At 42.4% G+C, this 21,609-nt stretch overlaps 2 protein-coding genes across 5 annotated transcripts in view; one reads left to right on the top strand and one right to left on the bottom strand.

Annotated features, from left to right (window-relative positions):
• LOC109513977 (transcription initiation factor TFIID subunit 4) overlaps positions 1–15,237 on the bottom strand; it is an 84,086-nt gene extending 68,849 nt beyond the window's left edge. Inside the window, exons 1-7 of one of the 4 annotated variants that reach the window (XM_019866751.1) lie at positions 13,668–15,234; positions 12,517–12,695; positions 9,393–9,563; positions 8,007–8,156; positions 6,586–6,708; positions 5,235–5,324; positions 2,963–3,154 (exon numbers count right to left, since the gene is read on the bottom strand). In XM_019866751.1, the coding sequence (XP_019722310.1) occupies positions 2,963–3,154; positions 5,235–5,324; positions 6,586–6,708; positions 8,007–8,156; positions 9,393–9,563; positions 12,517–12,695; positions 13,668–15,054 (2,292 nt within the window). In that variant the 5' untranslated portion in view covers positions 15,055–15,234. Of the gene's footprint in view, positions 1–2,962; positions 3,155–5,234; positions 5,325–6,585; positions 6,709–8,006; positions 8,157–9,392; positions 9,564–12,516; positions 12,696–13,667 lie in introns of all 4 variants that reach the window. The other 3 variants (XM_019866750.1, XM_019866753.1, XM_019866754.1) reach the window with 3 other exon arrangements.
• Positions 15,238–15,745: 508 nt separating this feature from the next.
• Positions 15,746–20,562, top strand: lsm14ab (LSM14A mRNA processing body assembly factor b). The gene is given in 9 exon segments (XM_019866779.1): positions 15,746–15,869; positions 16,268–16,431; positions 17,434–17,587; positions 17,921–18,106; positions 18,189–18,269; positions 18,338–18,532; positions 18,614–18,767; positions 19,438–19,735; positions 19,870–20,562. Coding segments are annotated over 9 exon segments (1,380 nt in total). The 3' UTR covers positions 19,894–20,562.
• Positions 20,563–21,609: the final 1,047 nt, after the last annotated feature.

Here is a 21,609-nt window from a genome sequence, read left to right on the forward strand (position 1 = left end):
AAAGTTTATGTAGAAGTGAAAAGTTCGAATTTTTATTTTAGTGAGTAATTTGGAAAGTTATTTATTCATTTATTTGTTTTTACTTTCCATTTTTTGATTGAATTCAATTGGTTTGCTTGATTTTATTGTGTACGTGTTCTATTTTTGCAGGTCACTCAGGAATTTTTGACGCCACATCCCAAAGAGACAGCAACAATTTTTCCCATCAATAAAGAATAGAGTCAGTGGTTCTATTTATATTACATTGTGTATTAAACTGTAGAAAAAAAGGACAAAAATGTTTTACATTTATCACTTGTTTTAATATTATATTTTTTTTTATATTTTATAATTGTTTATATATGTATAAAGACATTAATGTGAACAGCCTGGTGAAATATGTTTTTCTTGTTGCTTTTGTTTTTACTTGCTCTTAAAAAAATAATTATAAATACATGATTGATAATGTTACCATAAGCAGCATTTAATTTACTTTTACACATGAAAATAATTGAAAAAAAAGCATTGCCTGTATAGTTCATGGAAGGTTTTATTATAAAAAAAATGAACAATTAACAAAAATTTAAAACCTGCCTTGGCAGAGGTTCAAGGGAGGCAGAACACGGTGTGGTTTTCCCATTTGACTTTGATTTTACTTTTTTTTTTGTTAATTGTTCAACTTTTGGGAAGAGAGGAGATTAAGAGTGTGTGAACCAATTCCTTGGGTATTTAGTTTTTCCAATCTTACACGTAATACTTAAACTCAAAATAATAAATTACCGGGAAGTAAAATCTGTTTTGTGCACCGTATGTACTGAACTGACTCCAAGCCAAGTACCTCGAGAGGGAGAGAAAAAGAGAGCGAGAGAGGGATAGAGAGAGAGAGAGAGAGAGAGAGAGAGAGAGAGAGAGAGAGAGAGAGAGAGAGAGAGTGCTCGCAATTTTTGGCCTAATTCAACCAACCGCTGGAGTGCTAGAGGCGATCATTTGCTGTTTTGTGCGATAACTTATGCTGTGTATTTGTGTTGTGGAGTGGTGCGTATGGCACGTGAGAGAGAGAGAAAGAGAGACAGACAGACAGAGAGAGAGAGAGAGAGAGAGAGAGAGAGAGAGAGAGAGAGAGAGAGAGAGAGAGAGACAGCGATTTATTGATCAACCTTTGAGAGAGACCAGAGGCATGTTCTGGACATGGACTGCGGCCGCCACATTGCTTTAAAATTGACCTGGGGCTGACCTAGTTACCTCGCTTCACCCTCCGCCGCTTAATGGAGGGAAGGAGGAAGATGGTCAACTGATTTCGGAGAAGATACAGCCCAAGTGTGTGTGTGTGTGTGTGTGTGTGTGTGTGTGTGTGTGTGTGTGTGTGTGTGTGTGTGTGTGTGTGTAGAGATCGTAAAATTGGAGAGAGACAGAAGAGAAGCCCCTGGCTCAGCCCAGACCAGTCTGACCTCACTTGGCCGCCCCCCTTGCACCCCAACATTTCCAATTGCATAATGAGCGTGCGCGCACACACACACACACACACACACACACACACACACACACACACACACACACACACACACACACACACACACACAGAAATCCATGTTAATGCAATACAGCTGTGGGTTGAATGAAGTTTCCAACTTTGCCGGTTGACTTGGCTCGACACTGCAGGTGCTAAAAGCTTCAACTGCACCTTGGGCGCAGTCGATGAAAATTGGCCGCAATGCACTTTTACACCACTAGAGATGTTGTGGACATCTCAACGGTGATTAGATGTAGACATTTTAGAGCCTTGGCGGGGATTCTACAGAGCCAGGCTGATTTCCATATTCATGTTCACATTTTGACTTGCCTTTCAAAATATCTTTCTTTTACTTTCATTTTTTTTTTACAACTTTGACGGTACTTTTTAAAAAAAATTCTTGTGTACACAAGGAAATAATTTACATTTCCATTATTAGGAGCACGTTCGTGCTAAAAATCCATCCGGATTTTTAGCAGCAATGAAACTTCTTTTCAGGCTTGAATGAGAGAAATGAGAGATGAAATATGTAAAAACGCCTAAATGTGTAAAGGTCTAAGTTTAAAAAAAATTGATAATCAATAACATAAAAAAAATACATTCAATGTATCCATTTTCTATTGCTGTCCATCCTGTATTTTGAACATTTTAAAATTACAAATAAGACAAAAACAGTACTGTGTTTATTTTTAACTATATTTTCATAGCTTGGCCAGTCCTGACACGTGCTCGACTGGAGCCCAAAATCTCCGCTCCTCAACTATGTTGACTTTCTTTTTGCGGTTGTCGAAAACATTTGATGCATCACCGCCAATGGCCAGAAGGTGGCAGTAATGCAAAAAAAGCACGCACCCACATCTAATAACAAAGAAAAAGAGATGGAAGAAGAAATGGAAGAAGAAGCAGAGATAGAAGAAGCAGAATAAGAAGGCGTAGTGGTCATGCATTTACTTTATCGCACATTACAGTAGGCGGCGGTAGTGCACCAAAAGCAATTGCCAACCACCAACCAAAAGTAGAAGAAATGGAAACAGAAGTAGCAGTAGTCATGACAACCAATGTGTGACACATCGCTAATTTAGCATGCTGCTTTCTTACACCACAAAAAATATTTATTACTAACCAGGATTCTACCTCTCACCACAATGCGAGGCGGCATATATAATTAAAGTAAGCCATTTTAAACTTAAAAGACAAACTTTTTTGTCGTGAAAAGTTACACCCAACTGGTTCTTTGTCTCGATTTTTGATCGATACACCGGAGCGACTTAGACATTTTTTTTCTTCTTCATGATGCTTTTTATTTTTTTTTTTTACTTGTGTGACTTATACCCTAGAATGAAGGTATGCTCTGAAAAATATGGTAATAAGCACATGTCGGCACACTGCATGTTTTTCTCATTCAACTTCATTTTGAGTGAATGTTGCCTGCACCATAGCCTGTACAGTTATATTTTATGTGCGTGCACATACCGCGGCGGCTGCATGGCCCATCGTCCCATGGGGCAGCACGCTGGTACCCGTGGCCCCGACGCTGTTCGGGGGACGTACGTGGACGGCCGGCCCGCTCACAATGGGCACTGCTGGTTTGATGCCCTGCTGCGGTGGCTGGGTCAAGGACTGCTGACTGTTAAGCAAAGACAGCCGCAGGGCCGGGAGGCTCTTCTGTAGACGGGCGGACAAGAGCAAAATAGATTTCAGTACACAAAACTAAGCAAAAACTGGGAGACATAAGGATACTTCCCTGCATGCATGCATGAATGCACCATCAGCCATTTGTGACTTGTTTTAGGTGGCGTTGGATTATGTTCTGTTTCACTTAAATTCACCTGACTTAACTCCCCTCAAATTTAAGAAAGTATCTATCTTTGTGTAGTGTTGATATTTTCCACTTTAGATTTGATGTGTAGTAATGTTTTTTCGTTTTTTTTAATATACATATATTGAGCTTTGTTACGTTGAGTGGTGTAGTGTTATCTCAAATTATGTCATCTTGTTATTGTAATTTTTGTTTCATAATGTTTTATTACATAGTACAGTTGTGTGATGTTACGTTACGCTGTGCTATGTTATTGTATTCCGTTACAAGTTACATTATGTTATGTTTTGTTGCGATCTGTGTATTAGTTGTACTCCGTTGCTATGTTATGGTATCTTTTTGGGGGGTATACACACACACACACACACACACACACACACACACACACACACACGCGCACACACACACACGCGCGCGCAAAGAAACTAGTATTTTCAGGCAAAATTTTGGACGCCAGCAACTTAACATTGCATGACAACATGTGTTTGTAGCCGGATCGGGCGCTCGGCTCCCTTGATGTGGCGCTCATCATGCTTGGCTGGAGAAACCTGCTGGCGACTGGCAGGCACGGCTGGCGGGCCCACTGTCACACACAGTCAAAAATCAGGCCAGAGGGCTATGTGCGTGTGTCCGTGCGTGCGTGTGTGCGTAAGGTTTAGCCATTAGTAGCCGTAGCGTAAAGGGAATGTTACTTCAGGGTGTTCAAGTTGAGGAAAAGAGGAACCAGGTTGGCAGGTGATTAAAGGTACTTCTCTCTGGGGGATCAGTTGTACTGAATTTGAAGTCCCGAGTCTCTCAGGGGTACGCAAAATAATTTGGGATAAATTAATATGTCATATCATATCAAATATAAATTACAGATATATTAAAATAGTGCATAAGGCTTTTCCATACCTACGAATGGAAACAGACATGGTCATCAAACAACTTTGTTGATTGCCGCCATCATGCTTCTCTGTAGGTATGGTGGTTTTTTGTTTTGTTTTGTGTGTGTGTGTTCACGCTCAATATCGAATCATGGCCTTAAAGTTTAACCTTTGTTTCATCAGAAAAACACCATCCATACAGTAAAGCATCGTGGTGGCAACATCATGCTTGGAGCTGTTTTTCTTCAGCTGGAACTGGAGCCATTGTCAAGGTGGAGGGAATTATTGAAGTTTCAAATACCAATCGGTTTTAGCAAAAAGCCTTCAGGCTTCTTTGAGAAAGCAGATACTTTCAAGGAACAATAAAAAAACGTCTTGGAGATTTGACACAACAGAGTGAAGACTATTTTTACGCCAGTCAAATTGGATTGAATAAAAAAATATCACCAACGATATAAATAAAGCTCCCGAATCTTGAAAAATGGAGCCCGCCTTCCAGCTTTCGGACTGTGTGGGCGTGCCTGCTGAAAGGACAAGAAACAAAACCTTCGGTATGTGCTAAAATGTCTGTAGTCAGCTGCAGGCTAAAAAATAAACAGCATTGAGTTTAAAAAAGAGTCAACTTTCTGAATTAGTGTTTCTGTGATATGGGGACCAACATACAACATCACAGGGCGAGGCGCCGAAATATTGGAACATGTTTTCAGCATTTCCCTTTCAACATATTTAATGTATTTATCAAGAAAAATCCTTGGAGGGTCTGCAAATGGTGGCAGGTGTGTGCTGACTCCCATTTAATATGAAAATGGGTTGATTCTGAACAAAGCAATTACAAGCGGCAGTGCCGACTTGCGCAACCACCTCATCTCTGTTGTTGATGTCGTCTTTAATTCTCCAGTCATCAACTTAATTGAGTGGTCCAAGTTTTAGATCACCTTAATGGTGGAAAACATTTCGAAATGATTTATCATCACAAAATCTCCACATTTTATCAGGAGTGTGTCGACTTTTGATAATCCACTGTAATGTAGTGCAGAATCAGTATTAGTCAGGGTCCCACCTTAAGGAAGGGTACCAGGTAAGGCTGTGGTGACGACTTGAGCTCCGTCTGCAGCCGGCTCGTGAACTCCTCCGGCTCAATTTTGGCATCCTAATTTTTTTTAACATCACACAGATAAGAACAAAAATAATGAACAACATTCATTCTGTCCTTCCAGGGAGGCACTTCTTACTAATTATCAAATACATTAAAAAATATAAAATAAAAAAGAGGTCAGAAAGTAAAAAGGCGTTTTATGGCGCCCTCTACAGCACAGAAGGGTTCAGCGCATATAGCTCAGTGGTGGAACCCTGTCAGAAATTGAAAAAAAAAAACAAAACCTCAGAATAATTGGGTCAATTTAAACTACAAACATACTTTCTTGGACCAATTACAGTATCGTGCCCCCCCCCCCCCACAGCCTCTGTCTATTCACAGTTTGTTACTCGCAACGTTGGCGGGATTGAATTCCCGCAGATAAAAAACTCCGGTATATACATTTTTTTGTGCTCGTTCTGAAATGCTGTAAAATGCCACAAGATGGAGCCAAAGCTCAGTCTAACAGGATAATAGCACTGCTTTTCGATTAGACACGACAGGACTTTAGCACCATAGTGTGGAATTTAGGTGGGAAGGGTTTACGCTCGTAATTCTCAAAGTGTACATGGGCTAACTAGTACTGTGTCCAAGAATCAATGAATTGAATATCTGAATTGTACAAAATGTAACAGTGGCTTCAACTTTTTTATTAATCCACACCGGCATACACAGCACATTTGTTTAGTAAAGTTGTATTTTACTTTAAAGCACAATATATTTGCATTCAATCTTTAAGATCTGTTGGTTTTCAAACATTTCTATTGGTAAAATTTTAATTGTGCATTACAGGTTAATCGAATCATTCAGTGGTTGTTTTTATTTTTCTGTCTTCTAGTGTACTGATAATGCTCAACTTTTTGGTAATTTTACAGTGTCTTGAAATAATACCAAAAATGTTTATGAATAAAACCTCTGGCGCTTTTTTGATGAACAATAGGTCCTACTACACTATCATATTTGAATGTTGTTCATTATGGTGATACACTGGTTTAAACTATTAAAATAGAAAATTGTAAACCACTTCAAGGGGTGTCAATAACTTTTTTGGTGGGGCACTAGTTGCAGGAGGACTTTGCCGCTATTACTGTACTACTATCCTAATTAGACAGTGCCGTGATGCATCTGAAGGCAATTTCAGAAAGAGCACAACGCCCCCCGTCCTCCAAAAAGAGTTGAGTTTTTCAGCGGATACCTAAGGACAGGTTCCCCTAGAAAACAAAACATGAATATGCGAATTTGTGAAATGCCAATACAGTATGTGGGAGATTCTCACCAGCAGGTCTTGCACAAGAGCTTTGACGTTCTTGGAGGTTTCAGGCGACGGGGAGTTGTGTGATGCCAGCTTGATGAGCGTGGCTAGGAAGTTTTTACACTTTTTCACGTTTTCCTGCATTTCCTGTCGCAAGAGATACAACAAAAGGAGACGACAACATGATTTGAAGGGCACCAAAGGATGAAAAGACACTCATAAAATGTCACCTTTTAGTGTTTGTCAAGTAAATTGTCCAGGTCGATAACTAGTGTGTATATGCAGCTTAAAATGTGTCTAGCTTTAGGACTATCCCCAATAATTGGACTTTCTTGTTATATAAACATAAAGATAAAACAGTGGGTTGTGCTTGCCCGCTGTTTTATGTTGTGTTATGTTTTGTTACGTTTTATTGTTATGCAATACTATGCTATGCTATGTTATGTCACGCGATGCTGTTATGCTACGCTACACTCCATTTTGCTATTTTTGCTCTGTTGTATGTTTCGCTAAGTTTCCTCTGTTTTGATAATATACTGTGTAATGCTATTCTAAGTTCTTGTATGTTATCTTTCGCAACGTTTGCTGTGTTGTAATGTCATGCTACGTAACACTAAGTTATACCATGCTATGTTGTCGTATGTAATCTTTTGCAGTTACGTCACGCTACGTCTTGCTCTCTGTTTCTGCTCCCATGTTTTTCTGACACGCATCTGTTTGTCATCCATATGTGGCTGTGTGTGTGTGTGTGTGGGTGTGTGTGTGTGTGTGTGTGTGTGTGTGTGTGTGTGTACGTGTGTGTCTACGTGTGTGTGTATGTGTGTGTGCTAAAACATGTCCTTGGGTTGGCTTTCCTCGTGTGAATGTACGAATGCAAACGTGCGTGGGCACGTGTGAGACCCTTTGTGTGCGGCCAGCTGCAAGAGGGGTTTGGGGGGCATTGTGACACAGCCAGCCTGCTGGCAGCTGTGACAGCACTCACACCAGAGAGACAGAAGGAGAAAAAGAGAAAGTGAGACAGCACTGCAAAAAAATGGGCTGAGAAAGAAATAAGGGGGGCGGTGGGGAGCAATGAAATCAGGAATAAATTACTTAATTGAAGCACAAATTGAAGCAAAATATTTACAAAACTGAAAAATACATTTTGACCCAAAAAAAGGCGGAGTGAGGGGGAATGGGTAATATGTGACTTGATTAAAGCAGAATTATCTGCCACTAGAGCCTGAAAATTTAACCACGAAATGAGGACTATATTACTTAGTTTAGGCCAAATAATCAACAAATAAAATGTGACAGGTAAACATAGGTAGCCTCAAAAACCCCCATCAATGTCTTACAACAGGGGGCACACAAAAGCGACTTAGCAGATAAAGAAAAAGCATATTTTTGCATTGATATAAGATTTGAAATATCGGTTTTATTTTATGATTATGCAGTGAGAGAACCTGGGACACGACAGGAGCTCCAGGGGTCACGGCGATGCCCGTCGTCTGCGGGGGTTGTGAGGCAGCCTGGGCCGGCAGGGCCTGGGGTGTGGAAACCACAGGGGTCTGCTGCGGAGCCGTCACCGCCACGGCCGGCGCCACGGGGCCCTTCTGCAAAGAGACAAGAAAGAGGAGATAAATAGGACGTGACGCCTGGCTTGCAGCAAGGCCACAGAGAAGTGGAGGCGGGCGCCACAGCACTCCTGTCACATCTGGTACGGCGACTTCTTGGACATCACTTAACACAGTGCTTCTCAATAGTGGGGTCCACGGGCCACAGATGGTGGTCCAAAAGTGTTTTGCATTAAATTAGTGTGCTGTAAGATTTAAAAAAAAAAAAAAGAAGCAATCAGAACAGTTACCACCACATAGTCATGGTTCGGGATTTATGAATTCAGATTTTTGGTTGGAACATAGCCAGTACGAAATACTGGACAAACTCACCTATTTGCTGGTTTTGCGCTCAGGCCAAAGTCATGTCTAATACCAAAGTATTACTTTGGCGCCATCTGGCGGCATCTTGATACCAAGCAACTACACTAACCTCCATAATTATTGGCAGCCTTGTTTAAGATGTGCTGTTTATCTTCTAATTAATTCTTTTTTTTCTAAATAATATAGGACCCATTTTTTTAAAAAGAGGAAAAGCCAACCTTTAATTCAAGTGTATTTATTTTGTGAGAAAGAAATCCCACATTAAGAAATAATTCTTTTACATGAAATAATCAATCCATCCATCCATTTTCTGATCCACGACAAGGGTCGCAGGGGGTGCTGGAGCCTATCCCTGCTGTCTTCGGGCAGTAGGGGGGGACACCCTGAACCAGTTGCCAGGAGAAAACTGGAGTACCCGGAAAAAACGGACGCAGGCACGGGGAGAGCATGCAAACTCCACACAGGAAGGCCAAAGCCAGAATCGAACCCTGCACCTCTGCACTGTGAGGTCAACCACAGTGCAACCGGGCAATCGGGCCACCACATCAAATAACGTGAGCCACAATTATTAGCACCCTGATGTTAATACTTTGTACAACCCCCCCCCCCAAAAAAAAACAGTACCTTATCTTCTCCTAAAATGTTGCACAAAATGGGAAAGTACAGAAAGATGGATCTTTATTATTTATATTTTTTGTATTTTTGTTTTATTCATCCATGAATGATTGTTCATTTAAAAATTTAACATGGCCCTTGAATAAATAAATTTGCCCACCCCTGTTAGAGACCGTGAATGCAATGAAACAAACCCAGAGCCAAATTTGGTGCAAATCTATCAAATGAGGCAAACTGCAAAAACAATTTTTATTCTTATTTTTTTTTCTAGTAAAAATATAAGGAGAGTTCTCTCACTGGGCGTAGTGCGGGACAGGAGGTAACGAAGGAAGAAGTAGAGGAAGAAGAGGAGGAGGAGGAGGAGGAGGTGGTCTGGAGGGCAGGGCTGGAAGGAGCAGGAGAGGGAGACGGTGCCACCTTGGCCGGGGTCAGGGCACACTGCCTGGTGGTCTGAGAGGTTGCTGGAGACTATCAGAAGCAGAGGGACAGAAAATGGGAGAAAGAGGAGAAACATCGAGATATCAGCCGTGGACAGTTAACAATATACAGTCAACCCCATTCGTAATCTCACTGGCATTTTTCTGTGCAACCTAACGAACTACAAAGCAAAGAAAGGATTGGACCTGACAGCACACTTTAAAACGTGATCAGCACATTATGATATTATAGCCAATCATTGATTTTGGGGAAAAAAAAAAAAAACATCTGCCGAGCTGATCCATCCGATCAGATCTGTGTAACGTTTAATAAAAACCTACATTTGGAAAGGGCAGCCTTTTCCAGCCATGTCATATGTACAAAGCCACTTCTTGCTATGCAACCGATGAGTGTACTTTGACACTTCATCCTGCAATCAACTCGCTCTCTATGTACCATTTGACAGAGAGCATACGTGAATCTGCTGCATGTGCGTACAAATAGGAACCGTGAACAAGTAGGATGGTAAGAGAGCAGGGAGTTTGTTTTCCCCAACACTAAAAGTTTAGCAGGATCCAAAAGAGCCCGGGGAATTTTGCATGAGTAGGGTTGATGGGAGGGGGAGGTGGTGGGGGTTGAGGCCACAGGGTGCATCTCACCGCCAGCGATGCCACCCTGTCGCCGCGTCTCGCTCCTTCTACCTCACTGTTGAGCCTTTTAAAATAATCAAGCAGCAGGCTGATGAATGATTGAGGAGGTTATGGAAGGAAGGAAGGAAAGAAGACTGTGACGCCTTCCTCTTCTCCCCTCAAGCGTTGCGGGAAGACTGACAGGCCCGACAGCTCTGGGAATAAACACCATACCCTTTTATTCCCATCACCCAAATCGCCCCCGCCCCCCACTCCCGACCCCGCTCATGCTTTTCCTGCAAAGGGGAGCACAAGGCAGCCCGTTAAATTATCACCACGGTGGCAATGTGCAAGGGGAAGAAGGTGGATCAATCACATTCATTATTTATCATTTATAAGAATTTAATTAATCGTCATTTTTATGATTTGTATTATTAAGACATTATTTGTTTCTCCAACATTTCTTTTCAAAATAGTATTATTAATTGAAAATTTATTATTTTTCTAAACATTTTCAAAAGCGTGAAAGTAAATGTAAAGTCTGTCTGTAAGGAAACAATAACATTTATAATCGTCAGAATTTCCGTTGTATTGATTTTGATTAATATCCAAAGCCATTTATGTTTCAATTGACACTGTCATAGAAGCATGAATCTAGTATTATATTATGTAAATCATATTACGATGGAGCATTGATTATTATTATGATTATTTTTATTATTGTTATTACATTAATAAATTCAACTATATGTTTACAGGGACTTGGTGTCGTGTGGCTAAATAACATAATATTACCACTATGATCAAAATCATCATCATTCATCTTCTTTATAAATATTATTACATGTCAATGTAGGCCCAGCACTTCAGTTCAAAAAGTTCCAAAACATGAAGTGAAGACGGTAAAATGCTGCTCTCTAGTGTCGATAGCGTGTGCTTACAGCTATTAAAGGTAGAAGTTGCGGTCTTACAAAGAAAAACAAAACAAAACACTTTTTTGTCATATGTTCAAACTTTCTGCCTGACTTGACAGTAGAATATTATTTAAATGATCTTTATAGAAATGGCCTCAAAAAAACTGATTGAAATGAAACTTTTGAGTAATAAAGAGGATTTACAGCCCTACATAAACACCCCCTATTAAACTTAATGGTGTATCTTGCTTATTCTAAATATAGTCCGGTTTAGCAATGTTAATATTGTGAAACGTAATACTATACAATAAAAATACATATACGGAACTTCAGTATGTTGCCAATATAAACTTTTTTTTTTCCAATGAGTGATTTCTCCACAGGTGATAGGTAAACCCCCATCAATTCAGTGGCTCACTCCCTCGAAGCTCCCCTGTGATAGTAATCCACTTTTTAATCACAGTCTAATCTACAGATAAAATAAATTCAATGAGGATTAATTTGCTATAATTATATCCCAATCAGAGGGCGGAAGAGTCTTGCGCACAGAGTAATCACCTGGCAGACAGGCTACGGCAAATACCAGAACAATATTTCCTCCTAGGAAATAATGTCAATAGAATTCATCAGTTCCAGGGTCCTACTATGTCCAATGTAAAACCTTTATTAGCCGTACAGGAACAATGTTTTGAAATTTAAAAAGTAAAAATAGCAGTCTCAGCAGTCTATGATCATTCAAGTGCCCAAAAAAGTCATTAAAAGTGAAAAACTCATAGAAAAGTAGAACTTTTCTTTTCCGAATTTTATGACTTTAAAACCGTTGGCTGCATGAAAATGGGTATTATTTGACTGCTTTAACTGTAATTGCAGTATAGCAGCAAAGGGTGGAGCTGAAGCAGAAACGGTGGAAACTGGGAAGTCAATCCTAAAACCGCAAAATGCACAAAATGAACAAAGAAAAGAGAAAATACACGTCCAGATATGAGTCCTGCGATGCTCGCTGAACTGAGGTCTCAACATTTGGTGATGTCATCAACAACAGTAGTTCAAACGCCAGAGTTCTGGTCAACTTGGAGGTGTATTTTGACCGAAAGTTTGGTTATAGTCCAAATTGTATTATTGGTGGTGATGTGGCCTGTCACAAATCACGTGACACATATTTCATCCAGTTGCCTGGCAGATTTGTCTTCTCACTACCATTGGATTTCGGAAATGTCTAAGTTTGCATGTTGAGAGCATCTGAAGGATTTTTTTTTCCTTGGTGAGAGCATCTGGAGGATTTTTTGGTATTGTGAATTGTGGTAGAATGGTACCAGTGATGGTAAACAAGATGAATGTAATATCTGTGTGTGTGTGTGTGTGAGAGAGAGAGAGACAGAGAGAGAGAGAGAGAGAGAGAGAGAGAGAGAGAGAGAGAGAGAGAGAGAGAGAGAGAGAGAAAATGGTTGTAAAGATTGTTACCTGTGGAGTGCTTACTCTGAAGGACGTCCCGGTAGTGGGAGTGGCAGGTCGCGGAGAGATGTTATTCTGGGCCTGTGCCTGACCCTGTGCCTGCGCTTGTGCCTGCGCCTGAGCTTGAGCCAAAGCCTGCTGAGGAACCAACACCAGCTGGCCCAGCTCGGTCCGTACCAGCACCATGCCTGAGGAAGCACGGGAACATTAATTAGAGGAAATTGTGGAGGGGCTGAGACAAGCTGGAGAGCCATTCATGGTGTGGGATTGGGGGTGACCAGCAGTCAGTATGCACTCGCAACCATAGCAGATCTCATTTTTGAACTGGGGGAATCCAAAACTCCTAAAGCAAATGTGAAATTATCCACATATTGTGTGCTGTACAATAGTTGAGGGTTTGGTCCAATTGAATTAAATTTCATTACAGAGGCCCCATTGTGATTCATCGACTTTATTTGTTTTTAGCAAATCATAATTAACTTAGGTGGCACGGTTTGTAAATGGTTAGCACATCCGGCTCACAGTACAGAAGTGCAAGGTTCGATTCCGGCTCCGGCCTTCCTGTGTGGAGTTTGCCGCCTGTCCCAGCTTTTTTTAGAACGTGTTGCAACCATAAAATTCAAAGTTAATGATTATTTGCGAAAAACAATAAAGATGATCAGTTTGAACATTAAATATTTTGTCTTTTTAGTGAAATAAATTAAATATAGGTTGAACATGATTTGCAAATTTTTGTATTCTGCTTTTATTTATGCTTAACCCAATCTCACAACTTCATTGGAATTAGTTTTGTATTTTAGTTTGTTTTCCAGTGTCTTTTCTGCCTTTATGTAGCAGTAAGACGGAATAATTAAATGCAAAATAATATAAAAATAAAAAAATAATTTTTTCAAAAATTTTCATTCATTTTTTTACCTTACTTTCTATCTAATTGGACTATTTTTTTTTTAGTTTTTCACCACTTATTCCCAAATGATTAATTTTCATTGTCCTCCTGGTGTTGGCTGATGAGAGACCAGGAACACGTCATGAGTGTACAGAAAAAGAATAGTATGTAAGGTACAGTAATTTGTACTTTGTTAATTCCCTCAATAATGTGTCGTCTGTCGGCCATGTTGGGACATTGAAGAAGGAGCATGTCAAGCACCTGGAAGCCTTACCAGACGGAATGGTGAACCCAGGTGGCAGCTGAATAGTGGTCTGCTGCTGGGGTGGTCTGACAATGAGCTGGGGTGCAACGATCCTCTGAGGTGCAGCCAAACCGGGCCGGGTAGGGGTCTGCATGGTTGGTGAGGCTGCAGCGGGGATGGCGGGGGCAGTGGGGATGGCGGGGGCGGCAGGGATCGCGGGGGCGGCGGTGGTGGGTCGGACCGTGCTGATAGTGGTGGTCACTGATGTAATCTGAACGCCAATGCAGCTTGTTGTCACTGAGGCAGCTGGTATGGTGGTGGTGGTGGTGGTCGTGGTTGTCGTAGCAGTTGTGGTTAAAGGTTGAGCTACTGTGGTCGAGCTGGAGGTGGGTGTTGTTGTCACGGCAACGGAGGAAACAGTGTTTATGACAGAGCTCGTGGTGACACTTTTGGACTGACATTCGCTGGGAGCCTCTGCGGGGTCCGGGGCGATTTTACTGTGGTTCGCCTGTGCAGGTGGCGAGGACGATGATGAGGAGTAAGAGGAGGCAGATGGGGGCGAGGTGACAGGGGGCGTCTGGGCACCTTGCTGGGCCATTGCTGACACGCTGGTCCCGTTCTGGGCAATGCCGGCCACGATGTGACTGGGTAGTCTGTGCAAGGCGATTGTGGGGGTGCCCCGGTCCAAGGCGATGGCCGACTGACCCGCAGGTAGGCTGGCATTGGCAAGGGTGAACGTCGACGTATTGATGGCTGCTGTGCTCGCCGGTCGGCAGTCCGCGGGGCTATCGCAAGCGTCGTCGCCCCCCGCCGCGGGACTGCTGCCACTGCTGTTTCCTCGGGTGGTTACGGCGGCACCGTTCAAACTCTTGATCCGAGCAGAGGCGCTCCGTCGCGGGCTGGCGAGGCGTCGTTTTGAAGCGTCCGCGTGAGGCTCATCTGAGTCCGGGGAAGCCTTCGTGGGGCCACCGGGGGTAGCGGCGGTGCTGATGCTGCTGGCCGGCGGGGAAGTTGACACGCCGGACGCGGGCAGTGTTGTGATGGATGCGCCATGTGATTGCGACCCGCTGTTACTGGCGGCGGCTGCAGCAGTCTCACCGGAGGAAAGGGTGCTGCTCTGGAAAGGAGGTGTGACAGTTTTTTCCGTGGAGTTTAAATCCTGGTGCAGGTCGGTTTTATTACGGCGCCCTTGTTGTTGTTGATCTAGTGTTGTGCAGCCCACCGGAGCTGGTAGCGTTTTCCCCAAGTGATGGTTAGCGGGGGCAACTGAGCCAGCGCCTCGGCTCTCGTCGGTTTTGCCCCCCGAGTTGCTCTGACCGGCCAGCTGAGACTCCAGGGAGCCCACCAAGTCACTCACCGCCTTCTCGTCCACCTCGGAAGAGAGCATATCTTCCAGAGGGTCGGAGGCGCCCGCCATCTCTGATCTCCGATTGCTGTCTTTTTCTTTTTGCTGTGCGCATGCGTGTTACTAGGCATTGTGGGAATGAGTCTGACGTCATTAGACGTTTTTCAGGAGGGAGACAAAATGCTCGTATTTCTTCTTCCTTTTCAGTTTCGTAAATTATGAATACAGTCCATCTATGTGCGTAATCACAAAAATAATTTGTTTTATAATTCGAAAAAACATAACGTACCAAATCTCATATTTCTGCATTTGCGAGTCCACAATATGGAGTAGGCGAAAGGATCCCGTGGAATCTCGCGAGAAAACAAAATAATGCAAACAGTTTTAATCTTGCATGTTTCTTCCAATCTCTTCTAAGCAGTATTCGTGAAAAACAAACAAAGTTTTTTTTATAATTGTGTGGAAATTACTGTAATTCCTTTGTAAAGAGAAAAAGAGAAGAAGCGGTGGGTGTAACTTTGAACGCAATGCCAGCCTTTCCCTCCCACAATCCTTTGCGGTGGTTGAAAATAACCAACACGGCCATGTCATGTCGTAGAAATCAATTTGGGCACGGACGACAGAAACTCACTTCCGAAATTACTTTTACCGGTTAAATTGTCTTGAAGTCGTAGTCGTGGTCGTTGTTATTTTTCGACGCCTCTGTTAAGAGGGAAACATTTAACAGCCAAACACGTGCGTTAGCGATTGAAAGGGGGTCAAAATGAGCGGTGGAGGAACGCCGTATATCGGTAGCAAAATTAGCCTCATCTCCAAGGCCGAGATTCGCTATGAAGGAATTTTGTACACCATAGATACTGAAAACTCCACCGTAGCTCTCGCCAAAGGTAAGCACAGCCACCGAACGGGTGGCTTTACTTTCTAAAAGTCACCTAAATAACCTACTTTGGTGACAATCGCGAGCAATGATGAAAGCGGTTTTCTCGCAGTTAGCCAGCTAGCTCAGGAGCTAACGCGTGCCCTTTGTTTACGTTATGTTGGCGCTAGCTTGTGTGCGGTAAGTCCAAAATGATTGACTTCAACATTCCCGATATATTAAAAGTAGAATCTGGGTTCTTCTTAACAACTTTGGAAGAAAATCTACTAAAATCAACGTAGGCCATAAACGTAACACTGAATAACCTTAAAGCTTTTTCCAGTCTTTATGATGTCATTTGTGTTATATATTCACCCCCAAAATTGCAACTTGGGGTATCAAAATGACCATTCTGATTTCTCCAAACAGTTCGCTCTTTTGGAACCGAGGATAGGCCCACCGAAAGGCCCATCCCGCCCCGGGATGAGGTGTTTGAGTACATCATCTTCAGGGGCAGCGACATTAAGGACTTGACCGTATGCGAGCCTCCTAAAGCTACCAGCAGCCTGCCTCAAGACCCTGCCATCGTTCAGGTGAACTATTTTGACAGCATCCAGCCAGACATTCGCTGCGAAAACAGGTGGTAGCAATCAAATTGATGACTGCAAACTTTGTGAAAGCACTCTCACAAATAGCTTCCACAGTTTTTGTCTCCCAAATTATTTTATATTCAATGTTGTGTTAAGCGCTTTGCTGCAGCTGTTGTGAAAGCACTATTATGGGGGTGACCCACTATTATGAATAAAGCCAAATTGTATAATCTCCTGATTTGGCCGCCTTGTACAAGTAACTTGAGTCCGCAGTTTTAGGGCCCAACTGATTAATCAATCAGATTTTCAAAATCAGCCAGAGTTTTCCTGATCAAACGCTGGTCTGCCTCTTACAACAACAAAAGGGCGATTAGGAGACAGTGTTAGGTAAGTTTAAGCTTTTTCTTTTTTTTTTTTTTTTTTTTTTTTTTACACAAAACATTAAAAAATTTATAAGAAAAATAATGTCTCACATTACAATTTATGGCTCTCTCTCACCTATCTTACTATTACCGGCTAAATCGTCTTGAAGTCATCTTGATCAGGTAGTGTAAAGCTACTTGTACATCAAAAGACTGATTTTGGGACTTCGAAGATCGTTAGGTGTAAACCCAGTTTGAAGTGGTAATCTCAGATCAGGCGGAATGGGCCTTTCTGTGGGCCTGTCCTTGGCTCCAAAAGAACAAACTGTAATAAGCATGATCATTCAGATAACACTCGTTGCCATTTTGAACATGAATATGACCAAGACATGACACCGTGAAGTATGGAAGAGCTTTAGGTGGCTGTTGTTACCTTGACTCTCACACTCAACACGGGAGACCTCTTTATGCACCTTGCATCATCTCAGAGCATACGTGGCATCTGTGAAGCTGATTACAAGTACCAAAAAGTCAGGATGTGGGTGCCAGTCATTTGAAAGCTTCTGCATTCAATTTAGTAACTAACCCATGTGAATTACGATTGAAGAGCTATGTTTACCGATCCTTGTACTTGTGGTTGCAGTCATCACTTGGATCGAGCAGCAGCAGCGCAGTAGGCCCGTCGGCGTCATTCCAGTCTGCTGGCGCCTACGCTCCCTTCAGCAGGGCTCCGGTGCAAACCTATGGACAGTTCGGTGGCGCGGCCATGGGCGCTCCGCAGTTTGGCGCGCCCGGGGGTAAGCAGATGCTAAATGATGTTTACCTTTTGGCACGCAGCTCAAAAGGCACATTTTGTATCTACCGATTCACATCTGTGGCATTTGTTTAATCGAGTGAGTCAGGTACTGTCTTGAACATGCTATTTCTGGTCACTTTTAAAGTTGGCGTTTGATCAAGCTCTTCTCGAATGTGGCCCAATCGTATCATAGACTATTTTTTATCATCCCTAAGTTAATTGCGTACAAATATTTACGGTAATTATGACTTCTGCAGTGATGGTAGACCAAAAACACATCATACTGACCCCCTCAATGAAGGCCGTAAAGAACTTGATGATGTTGTTTGCTCAGGACGTAACAGTCCTCAGCTGGACTCACTTGCAAAGAGCTCCGCCCTGGACCAGGCCACGCAGGCCCCCTCGGCTGCCACAGCGCCGCCGGTCGGGCAAAGGAGTCAGGCGGCAGCCCCGGCGCCTCGACCCACTGGGACCTCCGTTGGCCACCAGAAGCCCCCGGATCTCCTGGAGCAGCGAAAAGGTGACAACCGAACTCACTGTACTATACTTGAATCCTTTAAGGTTGTCCTCAGCTTGTGAAAGTTTTTTTGTCTGTGGTTTAGCCCCCGACGTGCCAAAAGTGGCCCACGGGGATCATGAGCATACCGCTGTTGAAAACCGGGACCCCAACAGGCGTCAAGGAGGTTGTTTCAATGATGCACAATATACTTCCTCTCTGTTTATTGAAACTTACGTACATGTTTATTGACAGGTCAGTGCTACCTGTCGGGAGGCGCCCAGCCGGTGCGTCGCGGGCGTGGGCGGAGCAGCCGCAGCCGAGGCAAAGTGAACGTGCGCCGGGATGGGATGATGAAGTTCGAGGAGGACTTTGACTTTGAGACGGCCAACGCTCAGTTCCACAAGGACGACATCGACAAGGAACTGCAAAGCAAGCTCAAGCTCAGAGGTGATACACAACTTCATTCAAAACAAACACACGCTCATCATTTCTGCTGTAACTTTTTTGTTTTGTTTTTTTGAACCACAGATGACAAGGTGGAAAAGACGCCGAATGGCGAAGAGGCCGACCCCGAACATCCGGGTGCGGAGGCACCGGTCGAGGAAGAGGAGGCAGCGATACCTCCCTGTTACTACGACAAGACCAAGTCCTTCTTTGACAACCTGTCCTGCAACGACTCCAAGTATTTACTACATTGTCATTGTTAGAATAAAATGGAACCTCTACAGTCTTTTTTTTTTCTTCTTCATTAGCATAAATTTTAAAGCAATGCTGCTCCACCTAGGATTTTAAGAAACCATTTTTCCCATCGGAAATAATGGAAATAAAAATGGTTTCTTCAAATTAGTCAAACTGTGGCCATCTAAAGCATTTTTTTTTTCCTCTACAGACAACCTTATAACCTCTGATAGTAATTACTTCATTTTACTTGAAAAAATATATTTTTTTAATCCTATAATATTAAAACCATTTTATAATCTAGCTGCAGTGGTTTGGGGACGATGGAGTTGAAAGATAACAAGCCATACCTCAAAAAAGTACAATATAATTTGAAAACTGTAATTTTATAAAAATGATTTGTCATATTACCAAAAGTGGTTGTATGACAGTAGTAAGATAAGAAAAAAAAACACTTTCACAGAATGAGTCATGACCAAAAATGTTCAGAATTTTACGATTCATCCATATTAGTATGATTTATTAGTCACTATAATACCCCCCCCCCCGCTTTAATATTACCAGATGTCCAAATGTGACTTCAGATGTTCTGTTTTATTTTTATAACAAACACTCAAAAAATGTATTTGCTCAAACATTTACATTTTGCTTCAATGTTCTTTTGTGTATTTTAGTAAATCACATGATGGAGGATTCTCAAGGTAAGTGTTAGTTGTTTTGCATCGCAGAGAGCGGAGGTCGACCTGGGCAGAAGAGCGGCGGATGAACGCCGAGACATTCGGCATCCCGCTGAGGCACCATCGCGGCCGAGGGGGGTACCGCGGCAGCAGAGGCTACATGGCGCCCCGCGGGGGCCGGGGAAGGCCGTCTGGCCGGGGCTCCTTCGGCCCGCCTCGAGGGGCGCCACCCGGCTTCCGAGGCGGCTTCAGGGGCGGAAGAGGAGGCCGCGAGTTCTCCGACTTTGAATATGCGGTAAATCTCTATTTGAGGGGCTCTTCTCTTATATGCAAATAATACGGTAGAATTACTCTATTGGGTGGGGAGGTGAATTTTTTTCCCCCCTATAAATCACGTATATATGTATGATCCTGTTGTTTTTGTTTCAGAAAGACAACAAGGTGGCGGCGTAGTCCCGCCCCACTCGCACGATGACCAATCGTGGCTCTTTCAAAACATGTTCTTGGGTCCCGACATTTGCTAGGAAGGAAGAAGACGCAGCAGCGTGTCACCTCCATTTTCTTTTTCTTCTTCCATTTTGAGTTACAAGTGGTGTAAATAAGTGGAGTCGGTCAGTACGCCGACTGTGCTTAGATAGCTTTATTCTTCCATTTCATTTTGTCTTACTTCAATTTTGGATGCGACATGTTGAAACAGCCTGAAGGAAACCAAATTTTGAGCACATCCAGCATGATGAAGTGCTTGTTGAGAAGTCCACTATAAACTGTTTTTTTTCTTCTTCTGAGCGCGCTTTCAGTAGTTAGCCATCGGCCAAAAAAAGTTTGCATCCATCTCCTCAGTCAGACCCTTACTTTCACTCAGAATGACTTCTCCAATATTTTTCTGTGAAGCTTTTTGTTTTGTTTTCTCTAAAACAAAAAGGGACAGCAACTGGATCTGTGACATGAATGATTAGTATTTTCATTATTTTGGCTCCACTTTGTATTTAGGGAGTGCCTTCTAGGTGGGAGGGGTGGTTGATCGGGGATTTTTCTACAGCTCTCCCTTTAATGTTGATGTTTTCTGGCAGATGTGTTGATTAAAAAAAAAAAAAAAAAGCACTAGGAGGTGGTGAACTTGTTACAAATGAAATAATAAATGGAAATTAAATAATGAATAGCAAATACACAGTAATGTATATGTATAAGTTATTGTTGCACACGTGAGCCCGACACTGCATGATGACCGATCCGTCGATTTTAAACCAGCCCGAGGCGGATGGGAGAATTATCCATAGAGAGCCATTTGCAACTGTTTAGTTTTCGTAAATTTGTTACTTCTTCCGAGCTTCTGGAACTTTTGGGAAAACCAAGGAATTTTTGTTTTTCCTCCTTGAGAGCATCATAAAAATTGGAATTTTTACAGTTAAAAACAAAATAAAGAGTTCAAAAGTGTTATATCCCAGTGCTTTATTTCATATGAAAAGTAACTCGACATGTTCCAGCAAGACATTGTGTCTACAGTCCAGTGAGATTTTAGCATTTTACCTCCCTAGTGATAAAAGTTGGATCACAATTCCTTGTGTGTGTTACAACAATGGTAATATCAGACTACAGCTGTAACTTTAATAAACTGCTCTCATGATAAATCAATACTGAAAGTAGTTGCCAACACTTTTAAATGTCATTTTTTTAAAAGAACCAAGTTGCAATATGAAAAAAAATGCAATTTTACGCTATACTAATAAAAATAAAGGGTTTACAATTGCCGGGGGGGGCAATTTCAAAATAGAATCGTAATAACTTGGAAAATAAGTTCTTATACATTTCTCTGCACATGGACAGAAGGCAGGCCTGTTTATGATCTCTATGACATATTCATCTATTCAACCATTATCTGAGCTGCTTCTCCGACAGAAGTCGCGGGCGTGCTGGGGCCTATCGCAGCCGTCTTTGGACAGTTGGGGATATGGGAGCCTGGAATCGAACCCCTGACCTCTGCAGTGAGGCGTGCTAACCAGGCGACCATCGCGGCGCCCTCTACACGATATATTGTTTTATATAAACTAATGTTTTGTTCTAATAAAAACAAAATTATCGTATGACACACCCATCAGGTTATGAATGATTTTATTTTTTTGTGAATGATTTTATGCTGTCATCTCGGAGAGAATTTATAAACCCGTCTGG

This window comes from Hippocampus comes, unplaced genomic scaffold (genome assembly GCF_001891065.2).
Source record: "Hippocampus comes isolate QL1 unplaced genomic scaffold, H_comes_QL1_v1.1 scaffold82, whole genome shotgun sequence".
Classification (NCBI taxonomy): Eukaryota; Metazoa; Chordata; class Actinopteri; order Syngnathiformes; family Syngnathidae; genus Hippocampus; species Hippocampus comes.